The sequence below is a fragment of the Gymnogyps californianus genome, chromosome 14, assembly GCF_018139145.2.
Source record: "Gymnogyps californianus isolate 813 chromosome 14, ASM1813914v2, whole genome shotgun sequence".
In the NCBI taxonomy this organism is placed as follows: domain Eukaryota; kingdom Metazoa; phylum Chordata; class Aves; order Accipitriformes; family Cathartidae; genus Gymnogyps; species Gymnogyps californianus.
The window spans coordinates 11,327,091-11,344,088 of NC_059484.1; the positions used below are offsets into that span (position 1 = coordinate 11,327,091).

Below are 16,998 nucleotides of genomic sequence, written 5' to 3' on the forward strand. Positions count from 1 at the left end.
GGACAGAGTCAGCTGGAGGAAAATATCTCTATTCATACCATCTGGCGCAGCCCCAGCCTGCTGAGACTCAGCCAGGAGGTGCCGGCTCAAACGGCAGCATGGCCCGAGATGCCATAGGAGGGGCAAATGACCACCCTCAGCACGCGTCTCCTGCCCATCAGCGGACTCAGACGTGGAGCCAGCAGCTTTTTGCCTGGCCGGAGGTCCTGGGGACCAGGGCACAGTGAGCCTCTCCCGCATCATCGCCTGAAGATGTACTGTCGTGGGCTCCTGCCTTGCCTGCGGCCATGCTCCAGGCAGCAGATGACAGGGCCAAAGCTGTGGGCACTGCTCAGGGCATCCTGGGTGACCGGCACTTGGCAGCGGGGGCTGAGGGCCAGGGGCCTGCCCCTATTGGCCCCGTAACCCGTGAGACTGCTCTGGAGGACCTGGAGGAAGAGTGGGAAGACGTCCCTGACAGAGACGCTGCAGGAGAGGGAGACGGCGACACCCAGAGCGTGTCTCTTGCCCCATCAGAGGACGCTGACACAGAGGCAGCAGCTTCTGCCCTGGCCAGAGGTCGCGGCCACAAGGGGCACCGGAGCACCTATCCCGCCCAGCGCCTCGCCTACAGCTTTCCTTCCTCCATAGGCATCGCCGCCCTCCCGCGCACCCAGCTCGCCGGCGAAGGCCCTCTGTCCTCAGGACAGCTTGTCGGGCTCTGCGCAGGGCTTTCTGCTGCAGCTTCTGCACGGCACAGTGAGAGCAGCGGCACCCGGCTGCCAGCGCCTTGCCAGTGCGCTTTGGCCTGGCCATGCCTGCGCCTGACCAGCGCAGCCTGTCCTGTGTCCTTATTAAATGCCTTCCTTGCTCTGTCCGGGGTGAGGGCTCTCTGTCCTGCGTGCACGTGTGTGGGCGGGGGTGTGAGTGCAGCAGCTGGGGTCAGACCACGGGGCGGAGGGTCCCTGTGTCCCTGGGGCAGCGACTGGAGCGAGTGCGGGTGAGTGAGTGAGTGAGTGTGATGGCCAGCGAACACCAAGCCGCACGAGCCGGTGAGCAGGTGAGGCGGCCTGGGAGCAAGGGGGTCAGTGGGTCTCTGACCGCCAGCCCTGGGTGTGAGAGACCCTGGGTGTCTCTCGTGGTGAGAGCACGGAGGGTCAGCTCTGGGACCAGGGGAGTCCCGTGCGGCTCGCAGGGTGTGGGGCGGTCTGTACCAGCAAGTGGACAAGGGCTGCGGCCTTGGGGGCTCCTACGTGCAGGGGCCAGCAACTGGGGAGACTGGGATGCAGGGGCCAGCTACTGGGCAGGCTGAGTGTCCACGGACAGTGAGGCTGTCCATGCATCACCAGATGCTCAGCTCTGGGAGAGTGGTGAGTGCACACACAGGGAGGAGGCTGGGCTGGACGAGGGCTGCAGTCTTTCTCCCCGTGTGACCCTGCTGCGGGGCAGCGCCTCCCAGCCCTCCAGCCCATGCGTCTGCAAGAGAAGACGTGCAGAAAGGCCGCTTGACTGTGGTCCTTTCACCCCTGCATCACAGCGGGAAACCCCCTGCGTCTGGCCCGTCCAGCAAGGAACGGCAGGAAAAAGGAAGGGATGAAGGGAGAAGAAAAGGGGGAGGAAAGGAAATGGGAGAACAGAAGAAAGGGGAGCAGAATAGAGTGGAAGGCAAAATGGGAACAAAGAAGGGAGAAGAAAAGGGAAAGGAGAGAGAGGAGAGGAGAGGAGAGGAGAGGAGAGGAGAGGAGAGGAGAGGAGAGGAGAGGAGAGAGGAGAGGAGAGGGAGAGGCGATCTGTGATGCGGGTCTGGAGCCTGTGACAGCACAGGGGACGGGTCACAATGTCTGGGGCTGTCACCAGGGGCACCAGTGGGCAGGGCTGCTGCAGTGCAGCCTGGGCCAGCGGTGAGTGTGCACACGGCGGGGAGGCTGGGCTGGATGAGGGCCAGGGCAAAAATGCTGGCCCCTGGGGGGTCTCACCCTGGAGTGAGGGTCCAGTTGCTCAGGAGAGCACCTTGGGCAGGGCACGGTGCTGCCGCTGGGGATGGCTGCCTCCCAGCTCCCTCGCCCCCTCTCTTACCTTTCACCAGGTCCCTGTGGCTCCCGCCCTGCTCCCCCCACTGCCAACTCCCTCCTGCCCAGCCCCGCTGAGACCCCTTCTCTTCCCTCTCCTGCAGGCCATGGCTGTCGTTGTCTTCCTCACCCTAGCTGCGCTGGGCATTGTCCAGAACACACTGCAGCCGGGTGAAGAGCTGCACGTGGCCACGTACAGGCTCGTGCAGCACCTCGCACAGCAGCTGAGCTGGAAGATGACTCAGCTGCTGCAGGATATAGAGCAGACCCAGGAGCAGAATGGGGTGGCCAGGAAAGTCTTGCTCCTCGCTACCTCCCAGCAACGGTGGTTCTGGGCCTCTGCTCTTGGGGCAGGAGCCCTGCTCCTGCTCCTGTGGCTCTGCTGGAGGACCAGAAAAAGGAGCCATAAGCCAGGAAGTGGCTGCAAGCAGGTCAGCCCTGGAAGTCAAGGCGAGGAGGAGGAGGAGGAGGAGGTAGAAGAAGACGGCGACGATGACGACGACTCTGGTGGCACAGGGGATCTGGGCAGATGTGTGGTCGATCGCATCCAGTGGCCAGTGTCGTACATGGCTGACACGTGCAAGTTGGTGGAGGAGCTGGTAGATGAGCTTCTTAGTGCCTGCCAAAGACTTTCCGGGAATAACTTCAAGCCACGGCTGCAGCCAGCCATTGGGGTGGGCTGTGTCTATGAAGGGTGGAGTGCCTGGGAGGACAATGTCCTCTACCGCCTGCTCGTGCCCCTGCAGCCTCCCCCTGGGCACGCCTTCTGCTTGGAGCCGGGCACCGCAAAGGAGACGCTGACCAGCGACTCCTGCCTCCGTGTGCAGCTGCAGTGCATGTGCCTAAGGGAGCAGCTGGTGGAGGACGTACTGTGCTTCCTCCACCACAGCAAGGATGAGCTGAAAAGTCAAGGCCCCAGCCTTCTCAACACCCTTTGCACCGACTCGTACTTAGACATCGAGAAAACCGCCTGCTGGTTCCAGATGTTGGTGAAAGACGCCTGGAAGCTTGTGCCTCAGTCACGCTGCTGCCAGCTGACAGTGCTGCCTACTACACGCTCCTGCAAGCTCAGGCTAACGAATGGACAGGAAACCTTGTCCATTCAGGTGATTTTTGGGGTGCCGCTAGACGACTCAGACTCCTTCCTGAGCCTTGAGTAGGACACCCCGTGGATTTCTGATTTTCAGTCCTATTTTGTCCTGTGGAGTGCAGTACTGACTGTCTTAAGCCACACTACCCTCCTGGAAAATAAACTGTTGCTATGATAATACGTGTGCTTGACCATCCTGTCTTTTTTAGCTAAGTGACAAGAGACAAAGACCACACTCTTGTAGCCACTGTTTAGACAGATTAATATTTTAAGTAGATTTTCACTTTCACCTTCCCACTGTAGATCACTTGCTCCTTTCACTGATATTCTTTGCGGCAAGGGACTCTACCTCTTCTCTATGTTCTTGCTGGCCTAGGGAGGATATGCCCAGTTAGGGATACCAGTTGTGGTGTCCTTTTGGGACGATGTCCAGGCTTCCTAGGGTCCTCAGCAGCTAGTCTAGCTTCATAACAGCCTGTACACAGCAAGGAGGAACGTCAGAGAGATGTCGCGAAAGCAGAACTCACCTCCCAGCCACTTGCTCTTTGACCATACCTGATGAGCCTTTTTATGGTAATAATGCTAAGGATCTAAATCAAGAAAACAAATTGATAGGGGGTGAAACCTTGTCGTTAACTAGCACATCCATTTATAGCTGAGAATCCTAGGTTTTGCCGCGAGGTTACTAACACATACACAGCTCCATTTCACCTATAAAGGCTTCCTTCCAGGTATCTGTTCAGCATCTCAGTGAGAGGTTCTAGCTTTGAGGATCATCAATAAATGCCAGCAATGAAGAAACAGGAAGAGAAGCTGTAAGACCAAGTCAACAATGCCTTAAAACCAAATACAGTCTGATTTCATGAGGTTTGAACCAGATTTCATTTTTCCCCTTGAAGAAGTGATTTCTCTTCCTTTGCCGCCCCAGTGCATGTTTCCTGCAGCTGTGTGTTTACAGTTGCTGAGACGATGCTGCAGTTATGTCAGAACCAGGACAATTGCATAATCTATCAAACTGAATGTAACCTGTCTCTCAGTGACAGCTGCCCAGTAACAATGTTTCCCTCAGAAGCCAGGAGAATAATCCAAACTTTCTTACCAATGGCAGAAAGGAAAAGCATGGCTCAGCTCTCCAGGTTTGGGTCACGAAACTAGGAGGAAAAATTTCAAGCATTTCCCAAAAACAAAAATTCCCTGCTAATACAAGTGCAGAGACTGCAGTCCTGTTGATCCATTCACATTGGGTTTTTTCACTTGTAAAATAACTTGAGTGCTCAATAGAGATTGACCTGCGTGAACTATGTTAAAAAATTTCTGAAGTGCAGTGGAATACAGGAATCCAGACTGCGAAACAATTATTCTTTTAAGCGGGATCTTCAGTGCACTTTATTGGCTTTCAAGCCCCACAACCTTATGACTTCCAAGATTCAATTTCCTCCGGCATGTATTGGTGTTAGAGTGATATATTTGAAAAGGAAGTCCATGTTAAAACTAGTGCTATCTCTGTGCACCTCAGTTTAAGGAAAATATGAGATTATACAGCCACAGTTCAATCCAGTGGATATATAAAGACTATTGGCCTGATTTGAAAAACACTGAATACTTAGCTGTTCCCGCTGCAGCTTCACCTAGTCGTTTGGTTGTGGAGGTAAAACTGGAGGTCACTGATAGCGCCTTAGCATTCCTTAGAAAATAGGTAGATTATTTAATTGCTGCAAATATAAAGTTGTGGCACACGATTTCATAAATTTTGACCCAAATTTGCACATGCAAGCAGTATTTGGTGTACAGGCACACTCAAGTTTCAGTGCCTTAGCGAATCACTGCACAGGGGCTCAGTCGTGGGAGTCATTTATGTGCAAGCTACTAACCCACAGCTATAGGAGTCTGATCTAAGTTTATCCATCTTTTATTGCTGAACTGAGTCAAACTGCCTCCCATTCGCCATGGGCTTTGAGCATGCAGATAACTCTCGGGTCAGCAGGCGGGTGGTAATTCATTAGACAGCTCTACCCTGACTGGGTGTGCAAGCCCGCAGATGTCTTACTGTGTCTCCACTGCAGCTGGGGTGAGGAACGCAGCTCTCATGCAGGCATCCTGGGATGGTTTCTCAGCGCAGGCTGCTCTCGGTGCATGGACCCCTTTGGCAGCGCAGGCAATTGCTCTCACATTGAGGTGCATTTGTGCGATGAAATCTCATTGTCAGAGACCACAAGCCTTTTATTTTGCAGAAGTATTTCAATGAAGACGTTTGCACTGAAATCAATTGTTTGAGCACTTCATGTTGTCTTGTGTTCCCTCGCCACTGGCAAGGATGAAATTCCGTGTTTGACAGTCATGCGCTCGCATGCATCACCCCTGTCCCTGCGATGGAGACTTAAGCCAGGAATGCTGGGCTCCCTGGGCAGCGCCTTTCCAAGTGAGCATCCCTCTGTGCTGAGTCCAATACCGGCCTCAAGCTGCCCTCAGAGTAACTCAGGCTTTGAAGAGTTAGGCACCTTTTATAGCACAGTAGCCATGACCAGGGCTTCACACTGCTCAGCACTGGCCATTCACACCAAGAAAAGCTGTTCAGAGGAATATTCAGCATAGCCAGATGAGGCAGAAGAACAGGGAAAAAAACAACACCCACCAGTGGCAGAGAAAGGTGAAATGACTTGCCCAAGATCAAGCGGCAGATCAACAGCAGAGCTCAAAACAGAGCTCACATTTTCTGTTAATTCACAGCACAAGTACTCAATCTCTTGATTTCTTCATGTACCTGTGTTCACGAGACAGACTGTAATCTTTAGCAAAATAAGCATACAGGTGGCTAATTAAAAAGCTGATGCCTTTCACCTTACATTTTAGCATTTCTATACTCTATCGTCTTTATTATTGTGAGGTTAATTTAAAAGATTAAGTAAAAATTCTGAAGAAAAAAGCACAATATTCGAACAAGATCAGAAGATAGTTTTAGAAGAGTGTCTGTTTACTCAACTTTTTGTCTGACCTTCAATGTTCTTAAGATCTTTAGAAACACAGTCTTCTTTTTATATGTCTGTATTAAAGCCACAGAAGATGGCAAGATGTTCCTTGAACCCAGCACACATGCAAGTATTTAATAGCAGACTGCAGATAAACCTGCTCTCCAGACCTGCCTTGCTATTTATTAAAATGTTAGCTTAGTTATAATATCATTCAAAATTTGAAATCAAATCATTACAACTGGGTGATCACCCTAATTAGGAACACCATCTTCAGTGCTGTTACTTGAAGACTACCAGTATTCAAAAAGAAACGTTTTTAACTGAAGCGGACCGTAAAAATGTCCAGGTATGAAGATCTTAGTGGAACTGAGAAATACACATACGTACGTGCATTGCAGACACCAGCATCTGAGGGTTTCTTGGAAGACCCTTGGTTTTCAGGTCAGCTTTCCTCAACACATTGCAGTTGGTACATCTCTTTCTCATCTTAGTTAAACTCTTGTCTAGTCGGATTTACAAACACTGGTGACATCCTTTACAAACAAAACCAGGGGGCTGCCCTGTGCCGGACACGGCCGGTGCCAGCCAGTGCCAGCCGGTGCTAGCTGGCTCCGCAACGGCCCCAGCGCAGCCACAGCGCAGCCTGTCAGCGAGACTGGGGGCGCTTCTGGGTAAATGTCCAGCAAAGGCCACAGGGGGGAGAGAGCAGGGCTGGACTAGAGGACGCCCGAGGTGCCTCCCGAGCCACACCCTGCTGTGGACCTGTGAGTCCCTGTCGCCAGGGGGCTGCTGTCAAACGGGTGTGGGCGTCTCCACGGTGACCGCCAGGCCTTTGTGACCAGGGGCAGCATCATGCCCAGAGGCCATTGTGACGAGGGGTCCGCACGGCAGCCGTGGGGGCTCTTATGCGGCCAGAGCCCTAGGGTGCCCACTCCCAGGAGAGCGGCTCCGTCAGGAGGCAGCATCTCCCCCGGGTGCCCGTGGCAGGCGTCCAACAGAGGACCCCGAAGATGCCCAACAAGCAGGAGGCAAATGCTCGCTCCCAGCCTGACGAGGGGCTGCGGCGCCTGCAGGAGCACCGCCAGGTGAGGGACGGGGCTGGAGGGAGAGGCGGGTGGTGGGACACGGGGACGGCCGGGGGCGAGACGGCCAGCCCTGAGCGCCTCCGGCCCGCACACAGCCATGCCACACCCCAGGGCTTTCTCTGGGGCAGGGCCGGCTCTGGGACGGCCGTGGCCCACGAAGCCCCGCAGCAACGCCCCAGAGGCAGAGAGCAGTGCAGAGCCGAGTTCAGCCTGGCTGGAGTGGCCAGGAGCTGCCTTGAAGCCGGGGCCGGGCTTGCCAGCACCGCAGGGGTCGCTGTGCTGACACAGCCGCCTCCATCCCACACCGCCTCCTTCTCCCCACAGGTGCGTCGCAGGCAGCCACAGGCAGCGCCGCAGCGCAGCCGGACCACAGCCTCGTCCCTCCATGGGGACAGGCTGCCACCACTCCCCTGCCCAGCGAGTTCACAGAGCACTCGCAGCCATTGCACACAGGTAGGGACCTTGAGGGAGACCAGGCTGACTGCCTCCCTGACCCTGGGAGGTGCCGATGGGAAGGCGGGAGGTGCCAGAGGGGACAGGTGCGACCGGCCCCCCAGCAAGCTGAGAGCCTCGTGCTGTGCCCGGCAGGCTGCCCGGCCATGCCGGGGGTGCTCCCGAGACCCGGTGGCGGGCTGCGCCGGGACCAGCCCTCTCCCCAGCCGGCTCTGGGAGCAGGGCAGCAGCCGCCATTGGGGCCGAGCACTGCCCTCAGAGCTGGCAGGACGGGCCGGCCGCAGGGGGTTTCCTGCTGGGACGCAGGGGTGAAAGGACCACAGTCACGTGGCCTTTCTCCACGTCTTCTCTTGCAGACGCACGGGCTGGACGGCTGGGAGGCACTGCCCCGCAGCAGGGTCACACGGGGACAAAGAGTGCCCACGCCAGCCTTGCTGCCTCTCCCACGGCTTGAAGAGACGCAGGCAGCTGCACCCCGGTACACACTTGCAGCTCCAACAGCAGGATCTGCAGCTGTCCCCAAGCTGCCCGCTCTTCCAGCAGCAGCAGCCTCCGGATCTTCTCGGAGAGGCAGAGCACATGCCGTGGGCCCCGCGGCCAGCAGCCACCGAGAGCTTGTCCCACCTGCTCGGGGCATCCTCGGTGATCGGGGCATGGCCGCGAGGGCTGAGAGAGGGGGGCCTGCCCCACACGGCCGCAGAACCTGTGACGTGGCTCTGGAGTCCACGGTCCACTCACTGGTGTCAGGGGTCCTGAGTCGCGTTGTAGGTGCAAGCCGGGGACCCGGCCAGCAGCTGGCGGCACAGGGGCACCTTGCGCACACCGCTGCTCTGGCAACACCTACAAGAACAGCCCAGGTGCAGACCGCCAGGCATGGCAAGGCCCCTGCAGCTCAGCCAGGGCCTCGTCCCCACGCTCCAGGGGGCACCAGGGCTGCTGGCGAGCCCCGTGCACCAGGTTCCTCAGCGAAGTGCACCGGCAAAGGGCACTGGGCACGGCCAGTGGCAAGGCAGGCCCATCATCTACCACCCTTACGACTTGTCCACGGCAAGCCGCTGCGCCCACGGCCTGTGGAAGCCCCGAAGCATCTTGTGGTCATGCGACTCAAGATGGAGCACGCGGAGCAGATGGAGGAAGAGGACAAAGACAAAACATCTGAAGACCTCTCAGGACAGAGTCAGCTGGAGGAAAATATCTCTATTCATACCATCTGGCGCAGCCCCAGCCTGCTGAGACTCAGCCAGGAGGTGCCCGGCTCAAACGGCAGCATGGCCCGAGATGCCATAGGAGGGGCAGATGACCACCCTCAGCACGCGTCTCCTGCCCCATCAGCGGACTCAGACGTGGAGCCAGCAGCTTTTTGCCTGGCCGGAGGTCCTGGGGACCAGGGGCACAGTGAGCCTCTCCCCGCATCATCGCCTGAAGATGTACTGTCGTGGGCTCCTGCCTTGCCTGCGGCCATGCTCCAGGCAGCAGATGACAGGGCCAAAGCTGTGGGCACTGCTCAGGGCATCCTGGGTGACCGGCACTTGGCAGCGGGGGCTGAGGGCCAGGGGCCTGCCCCTATTGGCCCCGTAACCCGTGAGACTGCTCTGGAGGACCTGGAGGAAGAGTGGGAAGACGTCCCTGACAGAGACGCTGCAGGAGAGGGAGACGGCGACACCCAGAGCGTGTCTCTTGCCCCATCAGAGGACGCTGACACAGAGGCAGCAGCTTCTGCCCTGGCCAGAGGTCGCGGCCACAAGGGGCACCGAGCACCTATCCCCGCCCAGCGCCTCGCCTACAGCTTTCCTTCCTCCATAGGCATCGCCGCCCTCCCGCGCACCCCAGCTCGCCGGCGAAGGCCCTCTGTCCTCAGGACAGCTTGTCGGGCTCTGCGCAGGGCTTTCTGCTGCAGCTTCTGCACGGCACAGTGAGAGCAGCGGCACCCGGCTGCCAGCGCCTTGCCAGTGCGCTTTGCCTGGCCATGCCCTGCGCCTGACCAGCGCAGCCTGTCCTGTGTCCTTATTAAATGCCTTCCTTGCTCTGTCCGGGGTGAGGGCTCTCTGTCCTGCGTGCACGTGTGTGGGCGGGGGTGTGAGTGCAGCAGCTGGGGTCAGACCACGGGGCGGAGGGTCCCTGTGTCCCTGGGGCAGCGACTGGAGCGAGTGCGGGTGAGTGAGTGAGTGAGTGTGATGGCCAGCGAACACCAAGCCGCACGAGCCGGTGAGCAGGTGAGGCGGCCTGGGAGCAAGGGGGTCAGTGGGTCTCTGACCGCCAGCCCTGGGTGTGAGAGACCCTGGGTGTCTCTCGTGGTGAGAGCACGGAGGGTCAGCTCTGGGACCAGGGGAGTCCCGTGCGGCTCGCAGGGTGTGGGGCGGTCTGTACCAGCAAGTGGACAAGGGCTGCGGCCTTGGGGGCTCCTACGTGCAGGGGCCAGCAACTGGGGAGACTGGGATGCAGGGGCCAGCTACTGGGCAGGCTGAGTGTCCACGGACAGTGAGGCTGTCCATGCATCACCAGATGCTCAGCTCTGGGAGAGTGGTGAGTGCACACACAGGGAGGAGGCTGGGCTGGACGAGGGCTGCAGTCTTTCTCCCCGTGTGACCCTGCTGCGGGGCAGCGCCTCCCAGCCCTCCAGCCCATGCGTCTGCAAGAGAAGACGTGCAGAAAGGCCGCTTGACTGTGGTCCTTTCACCCCTGCATCACAGCGGGAAACCCCCTGCGTCTGGCCCGTCCAGCAAGGAACGGCAGGAAAAAGGAAGGGATGAAGGGAGAAGAAAAGGGGGAGGAAAGGAAATGGGAGAACAGAAGAAAGGGGAGCAGAATAGAGTGGAAGGCAAAATGGGAACAAAGAAGGGAGAAGAAAAGGGAAAGGAGAGGAGAGGAGAGGAGAGGAGAGGAGAGGAGAGGAGAGGAGAGGAGAGGAGAGGAGAGGAGAGGCGATCTGTGATGCGGGTCTGGAGCCTGTGACAGCACAGGGGACGGGTCACAATGTCTGGGGCTGTCACCAGGGGCACCAGTGGGCAGGGCTGCTGCAGTGCAGCCTGGGCCAGCGGTGAGTGTGCACACGGCGGGGAGGCTGGGCTGGATGAGGGCCAGGGCAAAAATGCTGGCCCCTGGGGGGTCTCACCCTGGAGTGAGGGTCCAGTTGCTCAGGAGAGCACCTTGGGCAGGGCACGGTGCTGCCGCTGGGGATGGCTGCCTCCCAGCTCCCTCGCCCCCTCTCTTACCTTTCACCAGGTCCCTGTGGCTCCCGCCCCTGCTCCCCCCACTGCCAACTCCCTCCTGCCCAGCCCCGCTGAGACCCCTTCTCTTCCCTCTCCTGCAGGCCATGGCTGTCGTTGTCTTCCTCACCCTAGCTGCGCTGGGCATTGTCCAGAACACACTGCAGCCGGGTGAAGAGCTGCACGTGGCCACGTACAGGCTCGTGCAGCACCTCGCACAGCAGCTGAGCTGGAAGATGACTCAGCTGCTGCAGGATATAGAGCAGACCCAGGAGCAGAATGGGGTGGCCAGGAAAGTCTTGCTCCTCGCTACCTCCCAGCAACGGTGGTTCTGGGCCTCTGCTCTTGGGGCAGGAGCCCTGCTCCTGCTCCTGTGGCTCTGCTGGAGGACCAGAAAAAGGAGCCATAAGCCAGGAAGTGGCTGCAAGCAGGTCAGCCCTGGAAGTCAAGGCGAGGAGGAGGAGGAGGAGGAGGTAGAAGAAGACGGCGACGATGACGACGACTCTGGTGGCACAGGGGATCTGGGCAGATGTGTGGTCGATCGCATCCAGTGGCCAGTGTCGTACATGGCTGACACGTGCAAGTTGGTGGAGGAGCTGGTAGATGAGCTTCTTAGTGCCTGCCAAAGACTTTCCGGGAATAACTTCAAGCCACGGCTGCAGCCAGCCATTGGGGTGGGCTGTGTCTATGAAGGGTGGAGTGCCTGGGAGGACAATGTCCTCTACCGCCTGCTCGTGCCCCTGCAGCCTCCCCCTGGGCACGCCTTCTGCTTGGAGCCGGGCACCGCAAAGGAGACGCTGACCAGCGACTCCTGCCTCCGTGTGCAGCTGCAGTGCATGTGCCTAAGGGAGCAGCTGGTGGAGGACGTACTGTGCTTCCTCCACCACAGCAAGGATGAGCTGAAAAGTCAAGGCCCCAGCCTTCTCAACACCCTTTGCACCGACTCGTACTTAGACATCGAGAAAACCGCCTGCTGGTTCCAGATGTTGGTGAAAGACGCCTGGAAGCTTGTGCCTCAGTCACGCTGCTGCCAGCTGACAGTGCTGCCTACTACACGCTCCTGCAAGCTCAGGCTAACGAATGGACAGGAAACCTTGTCCATTCAGGTGATTTTTGGGGTGCCGCTAGACGACTCAGACTCCTTCCTGAGCCTTGAGTAGGACACCCCGTGGATTTCTGATTTTCAGTCCTATTTTGTCCTGTGGAGTGCAGTACTGACTGTCTTAAGCCACACTACCCTCCTGGAAAATAAACTGTTGCTATGATAATACGTGTGCTTGACCATCCTGTCTTTTTTAGCTAAGTGACAAGAGACAAAGACCACACTCTTGTAGCCACTGTTTAGACAGATTAATATTTTAAGTAGATTTTCACTTTCACCTTCCCACTGTAGATCACTTGCTCCTTTCACTGATATTCTTTGCGGCAAGGGACTCTACCTCTTCTCTATGTTCTTGCTGGCCTAGGGAGGATATGCCCAGTTAGGGATACCAGTTGTGGTGTCCTTTTGGGACGATGTCCAGGCTTCCTAGGGTCCTCAGCAGCTAGTCTAGCTTCATAACAGCCTGTACACAGCAAGGAGGAACGTCAGAGAGATGTCGCGAAAGCAGAACTCACCTCCCAGCCACTTGCTCTTTGACCATACCTGATGAGCCTTTTTATGGTAATAATGCTAAGGATCTAAATCAAGAAAACAAATTGATAGGGGGTGAAACCTTGTCGTTAACTAGCACATCCATTTATAGCTGAGAATCCTAGGTTTTGCCGCGAGGTTACTAACACATACACAGCTCCATTTCACCTATAAAGGCTTCCTTCCAGGTATCTGTTCAGCATCTCAGTGAGAGGTTCTAGCTTTGAGGATCATCAATAAATGCCAGCAATGAAGAAACAGGAAGAGAAGCTGTAAGACCAAGTCAACAATGCCTTAAAACCAAATACAGTCTGATTTCATGAGGTTTGAACCAGATTTCATTTTTCCCCTTGAAGAAGTGATTTCTCTTCCTTTGCCGCCCCAGTGCATGTTTCCTGCAGCTGTGTGTTTACAGTTGCTGAGACGATGCTGCAGTTATGTCAGAACCAGGACAATTGCATAATCTATCAAACTGAATGTAACCTGTCTCTCAGTGACAGCTGCCCAGTAACAATATTTCCCTCAGAAGCCAGGAGAATAATCCAAACTTTCTTACCAATGGCAGAAAGGAAAAGCATGGCTCAGCTCTCCAGGTTTGGGTCACGAAACTAGGAGGAAAAATTTCAAGCATTTCCCAAAAACAAAAATTCCCTGCTAATACAAGTGCAGAGACTGCAGTCCTGTTGATCCATTCACATTGGGTTTTTTCACTTGTAAAATAACTTGAGTGCTCAATAGAGATTGACCTGCGTGAACTATGTTAAAAAATTTCTGAAGTGCAGTGGAATACAGGAATCCAGACTGCGAAACAATTATTCTTTTAAGCGGGATCTTCAGTGCACTTTATTGGCTTTCAAGCCCCACAACCTTATGACTTCCAAGATTCAATTTCCTCCGGCATGTATTGGTGTTAGAGTGATATATTTGAAAAGGAAGTCCATGTTAAAACTAGTGCTATCTCTGTGCACCTCAGTTTAAGGAAAATATGAGATTATACAGCCACAGTTCAATCCAGTGGATATATAAAGACTATTGGCCTGATTTGAAAAACACTGAATACTTAGCTGTTCCCGCTGCAGCTTCACCTAGTCGTTTGGTTGTGGAGGTAAAACTGGAGGTCACTGATAGCGCCTTAGCATTCCTTAGAAAATAGGTAGATTATTTAATTGCTGCAAATATAAAGTTGTGGCACACGATTTCATAAATTTTGACCCAAATTTGCACATGCAAGCAGTATTTGGTGTACAGGCACACTCAAGTTTCAGTGCCTTAGCGAATCACTGCACAGGGGCTCAGTCGTGGGAGTCATTTATGTGCAAGCTACTAACCCACAGCTATAGGAGTCTGATCTAAGTTTATCCATCTTTTATTGCTGAACTGAGTCAAACTGCCTCCCATTCGCCATGGGCTTTGAGCATGCAGATAACTCTCGGGTCAGCAGGCGGGTGGTAATTCATTAGACAGCTCTACCCTGACTGGGTGTGCAAGCCCGCAGATGTCTTACTGTGTCTCCACTGCAGCTGGGGTGAGGAACGCAGCTCTCATGCAGGCATCCTGGGATGGTTTCTCAGCGCAGGCTGCTCTCGGTGCATGGACCCCCTTTGGCAGCGCAGGCAATTGCTCTCACATTGAGGTGCATTTGTGCGATGAAATCTCATTGTCAGAGACCACAAGCCTTTTATTTTGCAGAAGTATTTCAATGAAGACGTTTGCACTGAAATCAATTGTTTGAGCACTTCATGTTGTCTTGTGTTCCCTCGCCACTGGCAAGGATGAAATTCCGTGTTTGACAGTCATGCGCTCGCATGCATCACCCCTGTCCCTGCGATGGAGACTTAAGCCAGGAATGCTGGGCTCCCTGGGCAGCGCCTTTCCAAGTGAGCATCCCTCTGTGCTGAGTCCAATACCGGCCTCAAGCTGCCCTCAGAGTAACTCAGGCTTTGAAGAGTTAGGCACCTTTTATAGCACAGTAGCCATGACCAGGGCTTCACACTGCTCAGCACTGGCCATTCACACCAAGAAAAGCTGTTCAGAGGAATATTCAGCATAGCCAGATGAGGCAGAAGAACAGGGAAAAAAACAACACCCACCAGTGGCAGAGAAAGGTGAAATGACTTGCCCAAGATCAAGCGGCAGATCAACAGCAGAGCTCAAAACAGAGCTCACATTTTCTGTTAATTCACAGCACAAGTACTCAATCTCTTGATTTCTTCATGTACCTGTGTTCACGAGACAGACTGTAATCTTTAGCAAAATAAGCATACAGGTGGCTAATTAAAAAGCTGATGCCTTTCACCTTACATTTTAGCATTTCTGTACTCTATCGTCTTTATTATTGTGAGGTTAATTTAAAAGATTAAGTAAAAATTCTGAAGAAAAAAGCACAATATTCGAACAAGATCAGAAGATAGTTTTAGAAGAGTGTCTGTTTACTCAACTTTTTGTCTGACCTTCAATGTTCTTAAGATCTTTAGAAACACAGTCTTCTTTTTATATGTCTGTATTAAAGCCACAGAAGATGGCAAGATGTTCCTTGAACCCAGCACACATGCAAGTATTTAATAGCAGACTGCAGATAAACCTGCTCTCCAGACCTGCCTTGCTATTTATTAAAATGTTAGCTTAGTTATAATATCATTCAAAATTTGAAATCAAATCATTACAACTGGGTGATCACCCTAATTAGGAACACCATCTTCAGTGCTGTTACTTGAAGACTACCAGTATTCAAAAAGAAACGTTTTTAACTGAAGTGGACCGTAAAAATGTCCAGGTATGAAGATCTTAGTGGAACTGAGAAATACACATACGTACGTGCATTGCAGACACCAGCATCTGAGGGTTTCTTGGAAGACCCTTGGTTTTCAGGTCAGCTTTCCTCAACACATTGCAGTTGGTACATCTCTTTCTCATCTTAGTTAAACTCTTGTCTAGTCAGATTTACAAACACTGGTGACATCCTTTACAAACAAAACCAGGGGGCTGCCCTGTGCCAGACACGGCCGGTGCCAGCCAGTGCCAGCCGGTGCTAGCTGGCTCCGCAATGGCCCCAGCGCAGCCACAGCGCAGCCTGTCAGCGAGACTGGGGGCGCTTCTGGGTAAATGTCCAGCAAAGGCCACAGGGGGGAGAGAGCAGGGCTGGACTAGAGGACGCCCGAGGTGCCTCCCGAGCCACACCCTGCTGTGGACCTGTGAGTCCCTGTCGCCAGGGGGCTGCTGTCAAACGGGTGTGGGCGTCTCCACGGTGACCGCCAGGCCTTTGTGACCAGGGGCAGCATCATGCCCAGAGGCCATTGTGACGAGGGGTCCGCACGGCAGCCGTGGGGGCTCTTATGCGGCCAGAGCCCTAGGGTGCCCACTCCCAGGAGAGCGGCTCCGTCAGGAGGCAGCATCTCCCCCGGGTGCCCGTGGCAGGCGTCCAACAGAGGACCCCGAAGATGCCCAACAAGCAGGAGGCAAATGCTCGCTCCCAGCCTGACGAGGGGCTGCGGCGCCTGCAGGAGCACCGCCAGGTGAGGGACGGGGCTGGAGGGAGAGGCGGGTGGTGGGACACGGGGACGGCCGGGGGCGAGACGGCCAGCCCTGAGCGCCTCCGGCCCGCACACAGCCATGCCACACCCCAGGGCTTTCTCTGGGGCAGGGCCGGCTCTGGGACGGCCGTGGCCCACGAAGCCCCGCAGCAACGCCCCAGAGGCAGAGAGCAGTGCAGAGCCGAGTTCAGCCTGGCTGGAGTGGCCAGGAGCTGCCTTGAAGCCGGGGCCGGGCTTGCCAGCACCGCAGGGGTCGCTGTGCTGACACAGCCGCCTCCATCCCACACCGCCTCCTTCTCCCCACAGGTGCGTCGCAGGCAGCCACAGGCAGCGCCGCAGCGCAGCCGGACCACAGCCTCGTCCCTCCATGGGGACAGGCTGCCACCACTCCCCTGCCCAGCGAGTTCACAGAGCACTCGCAGCCATTGCACACAGGTAGGGACCTTGAGGGAGACCAGGCTGACTGCCTCCCTGACCCTGGGAGGTGCCGATGGGAAGGCGGGAGGTGCCAGAGGGGACAGGTGCGACCGGCCCCCCAGCAAGCTGAGAGCCTCGTGCTGTGCCCGGCAGGCTGCCCAGCCATGCCGGGGGTGCTCCCGAGACCCGGTGGCGGGCTGCGCCGGGACCAGCCCTCTCCCCAGCCGGCTCTGGGAGCAGGGCAGCAGCCGCCATTGGGGCCGAGCACTGCCCTCAGAGCTGGCAGGACGGGCCGGCCGCAGGGGGTTTCCTGCTGGGACGCAGGGGTGAAAGGACCACAGTCACGTGGCCTTTCTCCACGTCTTCTCTTGCAGACGCACGGGCTGGAGGCTGGGAGGCACTGCCCCGCAGCAGGGTCACACGGGGACAAAGAGTGCCCACGCCAGCCTTGCTGCCTCTCCCACGGCTTGAAGAGACGCAGGCAGCTGCACCCCGGTACACACTTGCAGCTCCAACAGCAGGATCTGCAGCTGTCCCCAAGCTGCCCGCTCTTCCAGCAGCAGCAGC

The 16,998-nt window shown here is 56.0% G+C and overlaps 2 protein-coding genes across 2 annotated transcripts; both read left to right on the forward strand.

The window, feature by feature from the left end:
• Positions 1 to 2,155: 2,155 nt before the first annotated feature.
• Positions 2,156 to 3,208, forward strand: LOC127021833 (inositol 1,4,5-trisphosphate receptor-interacting protein-like 1). Its single transcript, XM_050905101.1, has one exon. The coding sequence runs from the start codon at positions 2,156 to 2,158 to the stop codon at positions 3,206 to 3,208; it is 1,053 nt and encodes a 350-aa protein (XP_050761058.1).
• A 7,750-nt stretch (positions 3,209 to 10,958) lies between these two features.
• Positions 10,959 to 12,011, forward strand: LOC127021830 (inositol 1,4,5-trisphosphate receptor-interacting protein-like 1). The gene has a single exon (XM_050905099.1). It carries the CDS (start codon positions 10,959 to 10,961, stop codon positions 12,009 to 12,011), a length of 1,053 nt encoding a protein of 350 aa, XP_050761056.1.
• Positions 12,012 to 16,998: the final 4,987 nt, after the last annotated feature.

Bases quoted from the DNA above. Each gene is read 5' to 3' on its own strand.
- LOC127021830 (XM_050905099.1), top strand. From the start codon at position 10,959: ATGGCTGTCGTTGTCTTCCTCACCCTAGCTGCGCTGGGCATTGTCCAG.
- LOC127021833 (XM_050905101.1), top strand. From the start codon at position 2,156: ATGGCTGTCGTTGTCTTCCTCACCCTAGCTGCGCTGGGCATTGTCCAG.